Below are 20562 nucleotides of genomic sequence, written 5' to 3'. Positions count from 1 at the left end.
TTATTCTCAATGCCTTTATCTAAATCGTAAACAGCTGTGGTCCCAATACCGAGCCCTGTGGCACCCCACTAGTCACCACCTGCCATTCCGAGAAACATCCATTCACCGTTACCCTTTGCTTTCTATCTAGCAACCAGTTTTCTATCCATGTCAATATCTTCCCCCCAATGCCATGAGCTCTGATTTTACCCACCAATCTCCTATGTGGGACCTTATCAAATGCCTTCTGAAGTATGGTAGAACAAAATGATCTGGGAATACAAGTCCATAATTTATTGAAAGTGATGCCACAGGTTGACAGAGTATAAATAAAGCTTTGGGCACATTGACCTTCATAAATCAAAGTATTGAATAAAGGGATAGGATGTCATGCTAAAGTTATGAAACATTTGTTAGGCCTAATTTGGAGTATTATGTGCAATTTTGGTCACCTACCCACAGAAAAGTAGTAAACAAGGTTGAAAGAATACATTGAAAACTTACAAGGACCCAAGTTATAAGGAAAAATTGAATAGGTTAGTGGTTATTCCTTGGAACTTGGAAGATTGGAAGGAGATTTGATAGAGACATATAAAATTATGAGGGCATAGATATAGTAAATGCAAACAGACTTTTTCCACTGAGGTTGGGTGGGACTACAACTAGAGGTCATAGGTTAAGGGAGAAAGGTGAAAAGTTTAAGGGGAACATGAGAAGAAACTTCTTCACTCAGAGGGTTGTGAGAATGCGGAATGAACAGCCAGAGCAAGTGGTGCACGTAAACTCAATTGCAACATTTAAGAGAAATTTTGATAGGTACATGAATGGTAAGGGTATAGACAATAGGTGCAGGAGTAGGCCATTTGGCCCTTTGAGCCAGCACCACCATTCACTGTGATCATGGCTGATCATCCACAATCAGTACCCTGTTCCCGCTTTCTCCCCATATCCCGTGACTCCGCTACCTTTAAGAGCTCTATCTAACTCTTTCTTGAAAGCATCCAGAGAATTGGCTTCAACTGCCTTCTGAGGCAGAGCATTCCACAGATCCACAACTCTCTGGGTGAAAAAGTTTTCCCTCAACTCCGTTCTAAATCGCCTAACCCTTATTCTTAAACTGTGTCCTCTGGTTCTGGACTCCCCCAACATCAGGAACATGTTTCCTGCCTCTACCGTGTCAATCCCTTAATAATCTTATATGTTTCAATCAGATCTCCTTTCATCCTTCTAAATTCCAGCATATACAAGCCCAAGTCACTCCAATCTTTCAACATATGACAGTCCCACCATCCTGGGAATTAACCTTGTGAACCTACGCTGCACTCACTCAATAGCAAGAATGTCCTTCCTCAAATTTGGAGACCAAAACTGCACACAATACTCCAGGTGAGGTTTCAACAGGGCCCTGTACATGGAGGGGCATCAGAGTAGCAATATCAACATTGCCTGTTTGGTGGTACAACCCAGTTCCAAATTGGATATTGCATATGGGCTCCTTACTGAGTAATAACAGATTGACGAGAATTATGGTGAATAGCTCCATAAACAGAGAAGGAGATTTGCAACTTAAAAGCTTTTTGTTGCTGTAACTAATTTGTCAATGGCACTGCATGTTAAAGAGATCAGCATATGTCCATTTGAAATCAGTGTAGGACACAATGGATTTCCACTTACCCAGAGTTAGCCCAGTGTGCTGATTCACCATAGCTGTAATTGACAAGGTCACACTTGTAATTGATCACCTCAATCATCTGAAAAGTGAAGGATTAGCATGAAGCTCAATTTACATATTACACAAGTTATTAATTATTACAACATTGAGTATGGAGGGGGTGGTACTGTAGCATAGTGGTTAGCAGAAGACTTTACAATGCCAGTTATAATTTATTAATTTAGAGATACAATGCAGAACAGGCTCTTCAAACCCCACATGCTGCCTTGCCACACACCTATTTGACCCTAGCCTAATTTACCAGACAACTTACAACAACCAACTGGTATGTCTTTGTACTATGGGAAGAAACTGGAGCACCCCGAGGAAGTACAGACACACACTGGAAGGATGTATAATCAAGATCAGCGACAGGATGAGGAAGCATGGCACACTTCCAGGCTGCCCCCAGCACATGGTCAATGATTTTGATTTGGCACAAGTGACACTTTTTACTGTGTTTTGATGTTTTCATGTACATGTGACCAATAAGGATAAACATCATCTTCGGTTGAAATTTTATATTGTAGCCTATTAAGACATTCATTGGTGGGGCTGATGTTGGAATATTATGTTTAGCTTTGGTCATCTTGCTATAGGAAAGTGCAGAGAGGATGTTACTGGGCCTCAAGGAACTGAGTTATGGAGAGAAGTTGACGACATTGAACTAGAGTGTAGGTGAATGAGTGATGAACTTACAAAGATGTATAAATCATGAGGGGCACAGATAGGGTAAATGTGCACAGTTGCCTTCCCCGGGTTGGCAATTAAGAACTAAAAAACATAGGTTTGAGGTAAGAAGGAAGAGGTTGAACAGGAACCTAAGGGGCAACATTTTTGCCCAGAGGGTGGTCCAGATATATAGAATGAGCAGCCAGAGGGGAGATTGCTGGGGCAGGTACATTCATAACATTTAAAAGGTACTTAGACAGGTACGTCAATAGGGATGATTTAGAGGGATATAGGCTAAATGTAAGCAAATAGTATCTTAGTCAGCATATGGACCAGAGGGCCTTTTCCCATGCTGTATGAGTCTGAATCTCACTACGATTCTATGGTAGTCCAGGTTATATAAACAAATAGAAATTACTACAGGCACCTTCAGGAGAAAAATAATCGACAGTTAAAACCATTTAATCTTCTGTTTCAATTCAGCATTTAACCAACTAAAGTAAACTGCTAAAGGTACATGGGTTAATGACCACATTAAACAAATGGACAGGAGAACTCAGAAGGTCAGACAACATCTATGGAGAATAAAGAGTTGATGTTTCAGGCCACTTGATGAAGGATCTTGGCCAGAAAAATCAATTGCTTATTCCTCTCCATACATACTACCTGACCTGCTGATTTCTTCCAGTATTTTCTGTGTGTTACTCTTGATTTCCAGCAGAATCTCCTGTTTATAATGAACAGGGGAGTTAGGAGCACAGGAAGTGTTAAACCAGACTAAGCTCCATTAACTACACTTTCCAAAATCCCTGTAATACTAGTTCTTTTAATATTCATTTCCAAGATCATTCTTCTGAACCTACTCTGGAGAATCTCCTGTGTTTATGATTTACAGGCCCAGATAAATTCCCAAGGCCTGACAAGGTCTATAAGCAGCGCACCAATCGTGAGTTGGAGAGCTACAAGAGAGGTGTTGTCGCACAGGTCCAGAAGCGAAGTTTAAAAGGGGAAAGCTTCGCGGGAACTCAGCTATAACCAGCGCATCAATCATGAGTTGGAGAGCAGGGAAGGTTCAGGCATAAAAGGAAGTCACTTCCTAGCAAAGTGGTCATCAAAGGAGCAGTCTGAGTCAGAGTGGAAGGGCTTTGGCTCATTCGGGCTTCGGCAAGGTAAGTGGGTAAATGGACTTTGTTTTATCCTTGTATTTTTTGAGGAATAGAGAGCATGTCTGTAGGGGGAGTACTTTGCTCTGGGTGTCAGATGTGGGAGTCCTGAGAATCTTCCAGTCTCCCAGATGGCCACATCTGCACCAGGTGCACCGAGATGCAGCTCCTGAGAGACTGTGTTAGGGATCTGGAGCTGCAACTTGATAACCTGCAGCTTATTAGGGAAAGTGAGCAGGAGATAGAGAGGAGCTACAGGGAGTTAGTCACCCTGAGGCTGCAGGAGTTAGACAAGTGGGTAACTGTGAGGGAAGGGGAGGAAAGAACTCAGATAGTAGATAGTATAGATAGGGTAAATGCTTTGTCCGCTGAGGTTGGGTGGGTCTATAACCACGAGTAAAGGGTGAAAGGTGCGAAGTTTAAGGCAAACCTGAAGGAAAATTTCTTCACTCAGAGGGTGGTGAGAGTGTAGAATGAGCTGCCAGGACACGATGTGCATGCAAGCTCGATTTCAACGTTTAGAGAAGTTTGGAAGGTACATGGATATTAGGGATATGGAGGGCTATAGCCCGGTGCAGGTCGATGGGAGTAGGCAGTTTATATGGTTTAAAGCATGGACTAGATGGGCCAAATAGCCTCTGTGCTGTATTTCTCTATGACTTCACAGGCTTTAAGAGAAGGTCACTCACGGCACGGATTAAGCTGGTCCCAGTTTCCATCGTGTTTAACCTGGAGTCAGCCACTTTAATGGCCAAAATCTGGGCTCCAGGAGCTACACCATTCCTCTCTGGATCTTCTGGAAAGTGCCCAGCAGCAATTGCAGCCACATGTGTCCCATGGGATCCTGTTCATATGTAAAATAAAACATCTTTTACATAATATCATTTAGCAAGACCTTCATCCCATTCTGTCAAGCAGGGCACTTTGGTAGAGCAAACAATAAAACTGCTGGAATAACTTAGCTGATCAAGCAGCATCTGTGGAAGCAAAAGGATATTCAACATTTCAGGTCAAGACCCTGTATCAAGTTCAAGTTTATGGTTATCTGACTGTACAGTGGCATGCAAAAGTTTGGGCACCCCTGGTCAAACAGTTAAGTGAGCAGAAGACGAACTGATCTCCAAAAGTCATAAAGTTAAAGATGAAACATTCTTTTCAACATTTTAAGCAAGGTTAGTGTATTATTTTTCTTTTGTACAATTTTAGAGTGAAAAGGGGGAAAGGAGAACCATGCAAACATTTGGGCACTCCAAGAGATTCGAGCTCTCAGATAACTTTTACCAAGGTCTCAGACCTTAATTAGCTTGTTAGGTCTATGGCTTGTTCACAGTCATCGTTAGGAAAGGCCAGGTGATGCAATTTTCAAAGCTTTATAAATACTCCAACTCCTCAAACCTTGTCCCAACAATCAGTAGCCATGGGCTCCTCCAAGCAGCTGCCTAGCACTCTGAAAATTAAAATAAATGATGCCCACAAAGCAGGAGAAGGCTGTAAGAAGACAGCAAAGCGTTTTCAGGTAGCCGTTTCCTCAGTTCGTAATGTAATTAAGAAATGGCAATTAACAGGAACGGTGGAGGTCAAGTTGAGGTCTGGAAGACCAAGAAAACTTTCCGAGAGAACTGCTCGTAGGTTTGCTAGAAAAGCAAATCAAAACCCCCATTTGACTGCAAGAGACTTTCAGGAAGATTTAATGGTGGTGCACTGTTCTACTGTGCAGCAACACCTGCACAAATATGATCTTCCTGGAAGAGTCATCAAGAAGAAAACCTTTCCTGGATCCTCACCACAAAATCCAGTGTCAGAAATTTGCAAGCAAACATCTAAACAAGCCTGATGCATTTTGGAAACAAGTCTTGTAGATTGATGAAGTTAAAATAGAACTTTCTGGCCACAATGAGCGCAGAATGTATGTTTGGAGAAAAAAGGGTGCAGAATTTCATGAAAAGAACACCTCTCCAACTATTAAACACGGGGGTGGATCGATCATGCTTTGGGCTTGTGTTGCAGCCAGAGGCACGGGGAACATTTTACTGGCAGAGGGAAGAGTGAATTCAATTAAATACCAGCAAATTCTGGAAGCAAACATCACACCGTCTGTAAAAAAGCTGAAGATGAAAAGAGGATGGCTTCTACAACAGGATAATGATCCTAAACACACCACAAAATCCACAATGGACTTCCTCAAGAGGCACAAGCTGAAGGTTTTGCCATGGCCCTCACAGTCCCCCAACTTAAACATCATTGAAAATCTGTTGTTAGACCTCAAAAGAGAAGTGCATGCAAGACGACCCAAGAATCTCACAGAACTAGGAGCCTTTTGCAAGGAAGAAATGGGCGAAAATCCCCCAAACAAGAATTGAAAGACTCTTAGCTGGCTACAGAAAGCATTTACAAGCTGTGATACTTGCCAAAGGGGGTGTTACTAAGTACTGACCGTGCAGGGTACCCAAACTTTTGCTTCGGGCCCTTTTCCTTTTTTGCTATTTTGAAACTGTAAAAGATGGAAATAAAAAAGTAATCTTGCTTAAAATATTAAAGAAATGTGTCTTCTTTAACTTTATGCCTCTTGGAAATCAGGTCATCTTTTACTCGCTTAGCTATTCACAGTAACAGAAATTTTGACCAGGGTTGCCCGAGCTTTTGCATTCCACTATACATATATTCAAACAAACAAAACAATGTTCCTCTGGACCACATTGCACCCACAAATAAGTTAATAAAATGTAATTCAAAATGCATGTAGTGCGCAGCACCAGTAAACAATCCAGTAAACACCTTGCTGTCCTAGTGACGAGACCTCTGTGATGGCAAGGTATTCAGTAGTCTCACAATCTGAGGGAAGAAGCTGTTACCCAGTCTGGCAGTCCAAGTCCTGATACTCCTGTACCGCCTTCCTAATGGTAGTGGGTCAAAGAGATCATGGGATGGGTGGCAAGGATCCACCACAAAACAATCAGCATGAGTTACGCCAGCAGTTTAGTTTATATCTAGATTCCTGCATCTGCACTCCTTTGTGTTTCCACAGCACTTCAGTAGAGTTAACATAAGACATAGGAGCAGAATTAGGCCATTCGCCCCATCATGGCTGAACTACACCATTCCATCACAGCAGATTTATTATCCCTCCTATCCCCATTCTCCTAGCTTCTACCCAAAACCTTTAACACTCTTACTAATCAAGAGCCTAGCAAACTTTGCTTTAAATATACCCAATGACTTGCCCTCCACAGCGCATGGCAGTAAATTCCACAGATTCACCACCCTCTGGCTAAAGAAATTCCTCCGCTTCTCTGTTACAAAGGGTCATCTTTGTATTCTGTTGTGCCTAAACTCTACTCTCCCACTACTGGAAATATCCTTTCAAAGTCAGTCTATCTGGGCCTTTATACACACACACCCGCACAGATGTTGCAGAAATTTCCAGGATCTGCAGAATCTCCTGTGTTTATACTTCAATAGAGTTGTTTAGTCAACCCTGCTTCTCCAAGCAGTTTCTTTATGACTTACACCTTTTCCTTCTCAGGTACACATCTCATTCTCAGTGAAAGTTACTGCTGACGATGCTTCCTAAGCCCTTTCAAATGATCACAACAACTTGTTGCATGGGGGATTATATTAGTTTGCCTGGTCCTTGTTGGATCGGGTGTAGAATTGCAGTTTAATTTCCAATGATTGCTTGTAATTTTATTTGATCACCTATATACCCTAACTTTTTATTGAGAATCAGCACAGAATAGGCCCTACAAGCTGTACCACCCAGTAACACCCAATTTAACCCTAGCCTATTCACAGGACAATATACAATCACCGATTAACAACCTATCAGTACATCTTTGGACTCTGGGAGGAGACATGAGCACCCAGAGAAAACCCACACATTCCATAGGGAGAACTTACGGACTCCTTACAAATGACATTGCAACTATGAATGTCATTGCCCCGAGCTACACTAACGTTGTGAAAACTGCTGTGCTACCTCGACACCTGTGCAATTGTTCAGTAAATTTTCCAGAAATTATGGTATATTCCTTCGGTATTTTTCTGGAAGTTTCTTAGCTTTCAGTAGCAGGTGTCACACACTGGAATCTGGCTATTTTAAGGAATAATTGTTATCACTGGAATTTTTGTCTTGAGTAGCTGATGGCCATGATTGATTTTTCCCTTTATCTTTTCTTTGTTCTCTCTCATTTGCTTTTTGTTTTTGTGCCATTTAATAAAACAGCCGTAAGCAACAAGTTTTTAGCAAAGTTGATAAAAGAGGTACAATAGCATCAGGACTAGGATCATCAGACTGAGTAACAGCTTCCTCCCTCAGTCTGTGAGCCTAATGAATACCCTGCCACCACCAAGGTCTTGTCGCTAGGACACTGAGCTGTTGACAGTTTACCGTACTGTTTACCTGTGCTACACACTACATGCTTTTAAAATTGTATTTCATAAACTTATTCATAGTAATATTGTTTTATCTGCTGTGTGACGTATGTTTTGTGGATGCACTGCGGTCCAAAGGAACGTTGCTTTTTTTTAGTACTATATATGTACATCTGATGACAATAAACTTGAACTTGTTTAATGCCCCTTTCTCAACTTCTGAAGAATCTTTGGATCACTAACACATCAGGATACAACATCCTTAAATTTAATTCAAGCTATTCCAAGGGTTGTTTTCTGTAGACTGGAAGCATGGAGGTGAATTATTTATGTACATACAAAAAGAACAATAAGCAGATTCCTTTCTGTTGCATGCTTACCAGAGTTTGTGACAATGGAAAGAGTGTTGCCATCATCGTAAATATTGATGGAGTAATTCAGCATTTCAGATTTACCCAGCTGTGCATATTCATAGCCTTCCTTGTAGCTCCTTAGAGTTCGACAGCTACTCAGGTTTCCACATTCACTCGTGTCAAGACAAGCTCTAGCAAGAGGGAGGGGGAAAAAATGAGAGAAGCATAAAGGATAAACATCCTTGGACTGTGTCATGCTTCACTGTATATTTCAATACATATATGACAATGAAGCACATCTTTAAATTTGAAAGAGATTAGATCAATGAGGTGCCAAAAGATTTATAGAATCAGAGAATTACAGCATGGAAAGATGAAGTAAATGAGTACAGTCGGCCCTCCTTATCCGCAGTTTCCGCATGCGCGGATTCAACCAACCGCGGATTAGGAAAACCCAAAAGTTCTCTCTCCAGCACTTGTTGTTTGAGCATGTACAGACTTCTCTTTCTTGTCATTATTTCCTAAACAATATAGTATAACAACTAGTTACATAGCATTTACTTTGTAATAGGTATTATAAGCAAATCGAACAGGTACATCCGATATTATTTAGCGTCAGTTAGTCAAACGTTTGTTTTAGTATATAGTAGATATTTTGCCTTTCTATGCATATAAAACACTTAAGAAACATATCTATTTCAATAACTAAACCACTGCATTGCTTAGTAATAATTGTAGCTTTCATCAGGACAGGGCTTTCACATGCTCCATTATTCTCACTTTATCCTTTAAAAGTGTTCCGATCGTTGACCAACTGTAGCCTAATGCTTTTCCAATGACCGAAGGCGTTTCACCTCTTTCCGATCGCTTTATTATTTCCACTTTATTTTCAATCGTGATCATTTTCTGGAACAGAAGCACTGCGGGCGGCGGGTCCCAAGCTCTGCCGGATCCTGAAGTCCACCGCACTGAGACAGGTTAAATAAGCTCCGGTGCTCCGCCGGGTCCTAAAGTCCACCGCACTGAGACAGGTTAAATAAGGTCCGGTATTCCGCCGGGTCCTAAAGTCCACCGCACTGAGACAGGTTAAATAAGCTCCGGTACTCCGCCGGGTCCTAAAGTCCACCGCACTGAGACAGGTTAAATAAGCTCCGGTACTCCGTCGGGTCCTAAAGTCCACCGCACTGAGACAGGTTAAATAAGGTCCGGTATTCCGCCAGGTCCTAAAGTCCACCGCACTGAGACAGGTTAAATAAGGTCCGGTATTCCGCCGGGTCCTAAAGTCCACCGCACTGAGACAGGTTAAATAAGCTCCGGTGCTCCGCCGGGTCCTAAAGTCCACCGCACTGAGACAGGTTAAATAAGGTCCGGTACTCCGCCGGGTCCTAAAGTCCACCGCACTGAGACAGGTTAAATAAGCTCCGGTGCTCCGCCAGGTCCTAAAGTCCACCGCACTGAGACAGGTTAAATAAGGTCCGGTACTCCGCCGGGTCCTAAAGTCCACCGCACTGAGACAGGTTAAATAAGGTCCGGTACTCCGCCGGATCCTAAAGTCCACCGCACTGAGACAGGTTAAATAAGGGACTTGAGCATCCACATTTTCTGGTATCCACAGGGAGGGGGAGGGGTCCCAGAACCAATCTCCCGCGGATAAGGAGGGCCGACTGTATTTTACATTAGTCTTCATTGTGCCAGATGTTGAAGGGTGTAAGGGAAGAGAAGTGAGTGCAGTGACTATTACAAGGGAGAAGGTGTTCAAAAAGCTGAAAGACCCAAGGGTATATAGGTCACCCGGACCAGATGAACTACACTCTAGGGTTCTGAAAGAGGTAGCAGTAGAGATTGTGGAGGCATTCATAAGGATCTTTCACAAATCACTGGACTCTGACATGGTGCCAGAGGACTGGAAAATTGCAAATGTCACTCAACTCTTTAAAAAGAGGAAGGCAGCAGAAAGGAAACTATAGACCAGTTATCCTGACCTCAGCAGTTGGGAAGATGTCGGAATCAATTGTTAAGGATGAGGTTATGGAGCATTTGTAACACAGGACAAGATGGGGCAAAGTCAGCATGGTTTCCTTCAGGAAAAATCTTGTCTGACAAACCTGATAGAATTCTTTGAGGAGATTACACGTAGGATAGATAAAGGGAATGCAATGGATGTTGTATATTTGGACTTTCAGAAGGCCTTTGACGAGGTGCCACACAAGAAGCTGCTTACGAAGTTAAGAGCCCATGATATTACTGGGAAGTTACTGGCATGGTTAGAGGATTGACTGACTGGTAGGATGCAGCAAGTGGGAATAAAAGGATCTTTTTCTGGTTAACTGCCAGTGACTAATAATGTTCTGCAGGGGTTGGTGTTGAGACCGCTTCTTTTTATGCTGTATATCATTGAATTAGATGATAAAATAAATAGCTTTGTTGCCAAGTTTGGAGAAGACATGAAGATTGGTGGATGGACAGGTAGTTTTGAGGAAACAGGAAGGCTGTAGAAGGACTTAGACTGATTAGGAGAATGGGCAAGAAAGTGGCAAATGAGGGGCATCCATTTAAAACAGATGCAGAGGTTTCTTTAGCCAGAGGGTGGTGAAGTTGTGGAATTTATTGCCACAGGCAGCTGTGGAGGCCAGGTTGTTGGGCATATTTAAGGCAGAGCTTGATAGGCTCTTGATCGGACATGGCATCAAAGGTTACAGGGAGAAGGTCAGGGGGTGAAGCTGAGGAGAGAAAATAAAACATCAGCCATGACTGAATGGCAAAGCAGACTCGATAGGCTAAATGACCCAATTCTGCTCTCATGTCTTATGGCCTTATGAAAACAGGTCCTTCAGCCTAACTCATCCATGTTGACTGTGTTTCCCAGACAGGCAGTCCCAGTTGTCTATTTACATCAAAACTGACTTTTCACTAGGCATTCAGGATATTGTCATTAACACCACCGTCTCATGTAAACACAGGGTGAATCTGGAGTAAGCCATAAGTAAGGTTAGCGTACAGTACTGCGTAAATATAATATGTATACACACATACACACACAGTACTGATGAATCTGTGATATTCATTGCCACAGATGGCTGTGGAGGCCAAGTCATAGGGTATATTTAAAGTGAAGGTCAAGAGTTTCTTGACTGTCAAAGGTTACAGGAAGAAGGCAGGTGAATGGGGTTGAGAGGGATAACAAATCAGCCATGTGGGAAATTCCGGAGCAGACTCAAAGGGCTAAATGGCCTCATTCTGCACCTATGTCTCATGGCCCAAACAATTCAATCACAAAGTTCACTTAAATTTGGTAATCTCTTTCAGAACTGGGACACAACTTCTGAAGATATGTTGCTGCAATTACTTGAACTTCCTTTGCCTCAAGTCAACTTCTCATAATAATTAGATAAGTTATTGTAATTAGGTTTTATTAAAAAATGTGCTCTGAGTCATTACTTAAAATAAATATTTAATCAGAATTTCAAATAAGGCATAATTTCAATATTGGGAAATGCAAATTGTTCTACAGAACTTGGTTGTAACTGTCAGAATTGTATGATGTCAAATAAAACATGCAAAGGTCTAATGACCTAGCATCGGAAATGACGTAAAATGAATTCACCTCCAGCTCTCTCCATCATGCCAAACCAAGCAGTCATACACAGGTCCAAGGTCAGAATATTTCTTCTCTTGTATATCCAACTGATCAATTTGGCACTGAAGGTCTTCCTGGAGCAACTTCTCTTCCTGTTGAAAGTCCAATTCCAAGGTGAGATGTTAGCACTCAAATTGCAAAACAATCCCCTCCCCTCTGGAATGACGTCAGGGTAAAAGACCCCTGTCGTGGAAGAGACTGAAGACTTTTCACCAACGTAGTCAAGCTCAGGGCAGAAATAAACAAACAGAAACACGCACATAGCCACATACAACTGACGCTATTTAAAAACTGCTCATTCTAAGCATGGTGTAAGGCCTAACAACTACTGAAGTGTATAGTTTGACATTAGTTAAAAACTGTTTGAAAATAGTCTCCTGCCCCAAAAAAGCAGCATCATGTCCCAAATAAACAAAAGGAATCCCAACTATTTTCTCGATTAGTTTTTGTTTTTTTAAGTTATTCCAAATAAGCAGCTGCCCCAATTAATGATGGCTCAGTTAACTGGAATCCACTGTACTTTCCTTTTCTAAATCTCTTCTGCACCCTCTCTAAAGATTACACATCTTTCCTATTACAAGGTGACCAGAACCAAACACAATACTCTGAGTGTGGTCCGACTAGAGCTTTACAGAGCTGCAACATTACCTCACGGCACTTGAACTCAACCCTCCGACTACTGAAGGCCAACACTTCATATGCCTTCTTAACCACCCATCAACTTATGTGGCAGCCCTGAGGGGTCTACAGTCGTTGACCCTACCTGAGATAGAGTTGCGGTGTTTTTGTTGAATTCCGTCAGCCTTCGGTGTGCTTCTGCCACAGCCACACGATGAAGGGGATCCCATCGCTTCTCCCGTCTCTCTTGCTGTTTGCAAAGGTGAGCAAAGGTACAAAATTAGGGCAGGAAAGAACAAAAGCATCAGGGGAAAAATATGCATGTTCCTTCGGTGCAGGTTGATGGGACTAGGCAGCTTATATGGTTTGGCACAGACTAGATGGGCTGAAGGGCCTGTTTCTGTGCTGTACTTTTCTATGACTATGACTCCACAAACTAAGTCCTATGCCATTGGGAAGAAAGATATAGTTTAGAACTAGTTTGCGTCCAGTTTTGGTCATGTACCTACAGGAAAGATGTAAACAAGACTGAAAGAGTGCAGAGAAAGTTTGCAATGTTGTTGAATTATAGGGAAAGGTTGAATAGGTTAAGACTTTACGCCCTAGAATGTAGAAGAATAAGTGGAAATTTGTAAAAGAGGTATACAAAATTATGAGAGGTATAGATAGGGTAAGTGCAAACTGGCTTTTTTCACTGACAGTGAGCAAGACTAGAACTAGAGGCCATGGGTTAACAGTGAAAGGTGAAAAGTTTAAGTGAGACGTAGGGAGAACTATTTCACTCAGAAGGTGGTGAGAGTGTGGAACAAGCTGCCAGTGGAAGTGGTGGATAGAGGGTCGATTTTAACACTTAAGAGAGATTTGGGTAGGTACATGGACGGGAGAGATATGGAGGGCTATGGCCCAGTGCAAGTCAATAGGTCTCGGCAAAACAATAGTTCAGTATGGACTGGATGGGCAGAAGGGGCTATTTCTGTTCTACGGTGTTCTATGACTCTCGGACAATGCTTAAATATTGTTGGTGTATAAAAACAAAGCTTGTAATACCAACTAGATGTGCAAAAAACAGACTGGCCAAATACATAATTATTTCATAATTTCTAGCCTTAAGATTCATTAACAGTCTTAATGAAATGATACCTATGTATAATTACACAAGTGATTAAGTCTGAGGATGACACCACTGTCATTGGACCAATCAGAATCAGGTTTAAATCACTGGGATATGTATCAAAATTTGTTGTTTGCCCACTGCAATACATTGCAATATTTAATAAAAAAAATATAATTACAATAAGAAATCTCTCTCTCTCTCTTTCATATAAACTAAATTTAAATAAGTAGTGCAAAAAGGGAGAGAAAAAATTAGTGAGATATTGTATGTGGGGACATTGTCCATTCAGAAATCTCACAGAGGAGGGAAAGAAGCTGTTCTTGATTCACTGTGTCTTCAGGCTCCTGTACCTCCTCAATGGTAGCAATGAGAAGAGGACATGTTCTGGGTGATGCGGCCCTTAATTTGTCTCATCACCAGAGATGATTAATCCAAGTACCAGCAGGAAGTAAACTAGTTTGTGTCCTGGTACAATCACAACTTGGAACAAAAAGCCTCAAAACCACAGAGATGCTTCTCACCTTTAGGAGAAATGTGTCTCCTCTCCACCCATTAATCGTCTCTACAGTTAGCACTGTTTCAACGTTCAGTTTCCTGGGCATCATTATTTTGCAGGCCTCATGTGGGAGAACCCCATCCTCCCGCCACCCTACCAGGGATAGGGTTCCTCTTATCCTCACCTACCACCCCACCAGCCTCCGCATCCAGCACATAATTCTCTGAAACTTCCACCACCTCCAACGGGATCCCACCACCAAGCACATCTTTCCCTCCCCCTCAATTTCTGCTTTCTACAGAGGTTGCTCTCTACACGTCTCCCTTGCCCATTCGTCCCACTGATCTCCCTCCTGGCACTTACCCTTGCAAGCGGAACAAGTGTTACACCTGCCCCTACACCTCCTCCCTCACCACCATTCAGGGCCCTAAACAGTCTTTCCAGGTGAGGCGACACTTCACCTGTGAGTCTGTTGGGGTCATTTACTGTGTTTGGTGCTCCTGATGTGGCTCCTGTATATTGTGATCAAACGGGATCTCCCAGTGGCCACCTATTTTAATTCCACTTCCCATTCCGAAATGTCCATCCACAGCCTCCTCCATTGTCGTGATGAAGCCACACTTAAGTTGGAGAAACAACACCTTGTATTCCATTTGGGTAGTCTTCAACCTGATGGCACGAACATCGAATTCTAAAACTTCCAGTAATGCCCCCACATCCCCCCCCTTCACTAGCTCCCATCCCATTTCCCTCTCTCACCTCATCTCCTTGCCCGCCCTTCGCCTCCCACTTATTTTTTTTACAATTGCAAGAGACTACTGGATATTAAGAACATGTAATGAAGGTCTACCCCATCAACATCAACAAGTTGCTTGATAGCAGTGAAGCTGGATTTGTTGGGTTCTATGAAGGTGGAGGCAGTGGGTAGTCCAAAAATGGTGCAAATGATTGTCTTGGATGCGCTTCTGTGATTGTAAGACCTTGTTAGACATTGGTAATGTAGAATACTACAAGTCCAGTTCACTGGCAAGACTGACGGCAGGGGAGCTACTGTAATTATATGTGCTATATGTACTTTGTGCTGTGCATAACTGTTGGCACTGTATTTTACACCTTGTTCCCAGAGGATGGCATCAGAAATGATCTGGCAAATGTGGATTGGGACAGGCTGTTTTCTGGCAAAGGTGTACTTGGCAAGTGGGAAGGCTTCAAAACTGAAATTTTGATAACACAAAGCTTGTATGTGCCTGTCAGAATAAAAGGTAAAGTTAAAAAGTGTAGGGAACCTTGGTTTTCAAGAGCTATTGAAGCCCTGGTTAAGAGAAAAAGGAGGTACATAGCAAGTACAGGCCAGTAGGAGCAAATGAGGTACTTAAGGAGTTAAAGAAATGCAAGAGAACACAAGAAAATCAGGAAGGTTAAAAGAAGGCATGAAGTTGCTCTAGCAGACAAGATGAAGGAGAATCCCTAGGTATTCTACAGGTATGTTAAGAGCAAAAGGATTGCAAGGGACAAAATTGGTCTTCTGGAAGTCTAGATTGGTAATGTGTGGAGTCAAAGCAGATGAGAAAGATCTTAAATGAATTCTTTGCATCTGTATTTACTCAGGAGACGGACACAGAGTCTACCGAAGTGAGGCAAAGCAGCATCAACTTCATGGACCCTGTACAGATTACAGGGGTGTTTGCTACCCTGATGTAATTCAGGATGGACAATATCCCCAGGGCGTGACAAGGTGATCCCTCAGACCCTAAGGGACGCAAGTGCAGAAATTGCTGGGACCCTAGCAGAGATATTTATAATATCCTTAGCCACAGGAGAGGTACTAAAGGATTGGAGGATAGCCAATGTTGTTCCACTGTTTAAAAAAGGCTCAAAGAAACCAGGAAATTGTAGACCAGTCTGACATCAGCTGTTGAAAGTTATTTGATCGCATTCTAAGGGGTTGGATATACTATGTTTGGAGAGACATGGACTGATTAAGGATAGTCAACATGGCTTCGTGCATGGTAGGTCATGTCTAAATAATCTTATAGAATTTTTCAAGAGAGTTACCAGGAAAGTGGATGAAGGCAAGGCAGTGGATGTTGTCTCCATGGACTTTAGTAATGCATTTGACAAAGTCCCACATAAGAGGACATTCAAGAAGTTTCAGTCACTTGGCATTCAGGATGAGGTAGTAAAAAGGATTAGACATTGGCTTTGTGGGAGAATCCAGAGTGGCCTGTGACTAATGGTGGACTCGCAGAAATCGTGGCTGGGTCCTTTGTTGTTTGTCATTAATATCAATGACCTGCATGATAATGAGGTTAATTGGATCAGCAAATTTGTGGATGACACCAAGATTAGACATGTAGTGGACAGTGAGGAAGGGTATTATGGCTTGCAGAGCTGGAAAAGTGGGCTGAAAATGAAAGATGGAATTTAATGCAGATAAATGCGAGGTTTTGCATTTCGGTAGGACCAACCAGAGCAGGACTCACACAGTGAATGGTAGGACACTGAGGAGTGTGGTCGATCAAGGGATCTAAGAAAACAGGTCCATAATTCATTGAAAGTGGTGTCAAATGTGGATAGGATCATAAAGAAAGCTTTTGGCACATTGGTCTTCATGAGTCAATATACTGAGTACAGAAGAGGGGATATTATATTGAAGTAGAACAAGACATTGATGAGACCTAATTTGGAGTAGACTGTGCAGTTTTTGTCACCTACAGGAAAGATGTGAACAAGGTTGAAAGAGTGCAGGAAAAATTTACAAGAATGCTGCTGGGTCTGGAGGAAAGATTGAATAGGTTAGGACTGTATGCTTTAGAACATAGAAGATTGAGAGGAGATATGACAGAGGTATACAAAATTATTTGGAGTATAGATATGGTAAATGCAAGGTTTTCCCACTGAGGTTGGGTGGAACTACAACCAGAGATCGTGGGTTAAGGTTGACACGTGAGAAGTTTAAGGGAACCATGAGGAAAAACTTATTCACTCAAAGGGTTATGAGAGTGTGGAGTGAGCTGCCAGCACAAGAGTGTGTGCAAGCTCGATTTCAATGTTTAAGAGAAGTTTGGATAGGTACATGGATAGTAGGGATATGGAGGGTTATGATCCTGGTGAAGATCAGTGGGAGTGGGAATAGGCAGCTTAAATGCTTTTGTCACTGACTCGGTGGGCTGAAGGACTGTTTCTGTGCTGGTTGTATTCTATGTATGGTTGAATGACAATTGAACTTGGATAAAAGTCACCTTCTAAATTGATATTGGCCAGCCATCTTCAATGTCTCTTCACCACCCCATTACAAGAATCAACATGGTGGACCTACACTGCACTGACTCCAGAAGTATTCTCTAGTTGGAAGACCAAAACCACATATAGAATAGAAAATAAAACCTCCGTAAATCACTTCAGTCTCACTTTACTTGAAATTAAGGTGGATTGTCTAACTGCCTTCCTACTTGCTTGCTCAACAAGAATGTTAACCTTCCACCTCTAACGAATTAGCACACCAAATCCTTCTTGCCATTTAACACTGAAGAGTTCAGCATTGCAAAGGCCCTTTGGCCTATGATATTGTGCCGACAATTTAACTTACATTAAGATCAGTCTAACCATAGCCCTCCATTTTTCATTTTCATCCATAGAATCATACTCATAGAAAATGAAAGCACAGAAACATGGCCATGTGCGTAATTAGAGTCTCATAAATGTCCCTAATGTAACTGCCTTTGCCACCATCGCTGGCAGAAAATTCCATGCACTCACCACTCTTTATGTAAAAGCCCTACCTCAGACATAACTTTCTTCCAAGCACCTGAAAATTATGCCTCCTCATATTAGTCATTTCCCCCCGGGAAAATGTCAAAACTATCCTCTAAAGTTCATTGATATTGGCCAGTCTTCCTCAATCTCGCTTCACCATCAATTGCAAGCATCGAAATGGTGGATCTACGCTGCTCTGACTCTAGCAGAAGGGCATTCTCAAGTTAATATCAATAACTGTGGAGTGCTGCAGGGACCTCTCCTGGGACCCCTGCTATTTGTGATTTTTATAAATAACCTGGATGTAGAGGTGGAAGGATTGGTGAGTAAGTTTGCGGATGACACGAAGATTGGAGGAGTTGTGGATGGAGCTGTAGGTTGTCGAAGGTTACAAGAGGATATAGACAGGCTGCAGAGTTGGGCAGAAAAATGGCAGATGGAGTTCAACCCGGACAAGTGTGAGGTGATGCATTTTGGAAGGACAAACAAGAAGACTGAGTATAAGATTAATGGTCAGTTACTTAAGAGTGTGGATGAACAAAGGGACCTTGGGGTTCAAATCCATACATCCCTCAAGGTCGCTGCACAGGTTGATAGGGTAGTTAAGAATGCTTATGGGATGCTAGGCTTCATTAACAGGGGGATTGAGTTCAAGAGTAGAGAGGTCACGTTGCAACTCTACAAATCTCTGGTGAGACCGCACTTAAAGAGTATTGTGTTCAATTCTGGTCACCTCATTATAGGAAGGATGTGGAAGCTATGGAGAGGGTGTGGAGGAGATTTACCAGGATGTTGCCTGGTTTGGAGAACAAGTCATATGAAGCAAGGTTAGCAGAGCTGGGACTTTTCTCTTTGGAGCGTAGAAGAATGAGAGGGGACTTGATAGAGGTATACAAGATTATGAGAGGCATAGATAGGGTGGATAGTCAGTACCTGTTTCCCAGGGCACCAATAGCAAACACCAGAGGGCATATGTACAAAATTAAGGGAGGGAAGTTTAGGGGAGACATCAGGGGGTAAGTGTTTTTTTTTTTTACACAGAGGGTTGTAAGTGCCTGGAATGACTTGCCAGGGATGGTGGTGGAGGCTAAAACATTAGGGGCATTTAAGAGACTCTTGGACAGGCACATGGATGAAAGAAAAATGGAGGGTTATGGGGTAGTGTGGGTTTAATATTTTTTTTAAAGGATTATATGGGTCGGCACAACATGGAGGGCTGAAGGGCCTGTACTGTGCTGTAGTGTTCTATGGTGTTGCCTTTTATTTATTCTACCCCCCATCCTATTCCTTTTAAAACACCTGAACCCCGGGACCTGCATCATCCAATCCTGCCCTTCCTCCAACCAAGTTTCAGTAACGGCCACAACATCGTAGTTCCACGTACTGATCCATGCTCTAAGTTCATCCTCCTTGTTCCTAATACTCCTAACATTGAAATAGACACATTTCAACCCCTTTAACTGGCTACAATTATGTTCTGTCCCCTGCCTGTCCTTTCTCATCAACTCCGAACTCTTAGCATCATGCCCTTGTCCTTCTTCCTTAATCCTTGCACTCACATTCTGATTCCCACCCCCCTGCCAAACTAGTTTAAACCCTCCCCAACAGCTCTATCAAACCTGTCCACCAGAATATTGGCCCCCTGGGACTCAAGTGCTACCCGTCCTTTTTGTACAGGTCACACCCACCCCAAAAGAGGTCCCAATGATCCAGAAATCTGCATCCCTGCCCCCTGCCCCAAACCGTCAGCCACGCATTTATCCTCCACCTCATTCTATTCCTATTCTCATTGTCGCGTGGCACAGGCAATAATCCCAAGATTACTACCTTTGCGGTCCTTCTTCTCAACTGCCTTCCTAAATCCCTGTAGTCTTCTTTCAGGACCTCTTCCCTTTTCCTATGTCATTGGCACTAGTATGTACCACGACCTCTGGCTGTTCTCCCTCCCACCGCAGGATATCTTGGACGCGATCAGAAATATCCCAGACCCTGGCACCTGGGAGGCAAACTACCATCCGAGTTTCTTTCCTGCGTCCACAGAATCACCTGTCAGACCCCCTGACTATAGAGTCCCCTATCACTACTGCCTTCCTCTTCCTTTCCCTACCCTTCTGAGCCACAGGACCAGACTCTGTGCCAGAGGCACGGCCACTGTCGCTTCCCCCAGGTAGGCTGTCCCCCCCAACAGTACTCAAACAGGAGTACTTATTGTCAAGGGGTACAGCCACAGGGGTACTCCCTAGTACCTGACTCTTCCCCTTCCCTCTCCTGACTGTGACCTATTTCTCTGTCTCCCATGGTCCCGGAGTGACCACCTGTCAGTAGCTCCTCCCTATCACCTCCTCACTCTCCCTGACCAGACGAAGGTCATCAAGCTGCAGCTCCAGTTCCCTAACACGGTCCCTTAGGAGTTGCATCTCAATGCACCAGGTGCAGATGTGGCCGTCCGGGATGCCGGGAGACTCCAGGACCTCCCACGTCTGACACCGACCACAGAAAACTGGCCTCACACACATACTACCTCCTTTTGCAATCAACAACTGCCTCACCTCTTCCCATTACCGCCGAAGCCCGTGGAGCCAAAACCCTTTCACTCTGCTGCCTCTCACTCCACTGCCCGCTGCTAACATTGCCCGCTGGATATGGCTGCCTTCTTTTTAAACTGTTCACACTCAACTGGCTGACATCACAC

General features: G+C 43.0%; 1 protein-coding gene across 1 annotated transcript in view; it reads right to left on the bottom strand.

Moving 5' to 3' along the window:
- Positions 1 to 20562, bottom strand: part of LOC140734152 (tripeptidyl-peptidase 2-like) — a 209655-nt gene that overhangs the window by 166567 nt on the left and 22526 nt on the right. Inside the window, exons 4-8 of the mRNA XM_073057757.1 lie at positions 12650 to 12754; positions 11854 to 11978; positions 8277 to 8440; positions 4215 to 4369; positions 1654 to 1730 (exon numbers count right to left, since the gene is read on the bottom strand). Of these exons, the coding sequence (XP_072913858.1) occupies positions 1654 to 1730; positions 4215 to 4369; positions 8277 to 8440; positions 11854 to 11978; positions 12650 to 12754 (626 nt within the window). The remainder of the gene's footprint in view (positions 1 to 1653; positions 1731 to 4214; positions 4370 to 8276; positions 8441 to 11853; positions 11979 to 12649; positions 12755 to 20562) is intronic.

This window comes from Hemitrygon akajei, chromosome 10 (assembly GCF_048418815.1).
Source record: "Hemitrygon akajei chromosome 10, sHemAka1.3, whole genome shotgun sequence".
In the NCBI taxonomy this organism is placed as follows: domain Eukaryota; kingdom Metazoa; phylum Chordata; class Chondrichthyes; order Myliobatiformes; family Dasyatidae; genus Hemitrygon; species Hemitrygon akajei.
Note: the sequence above shows the minus strand (reverse complement) of the source record. Positions and strands in the feature narration are given on the sequence as shown.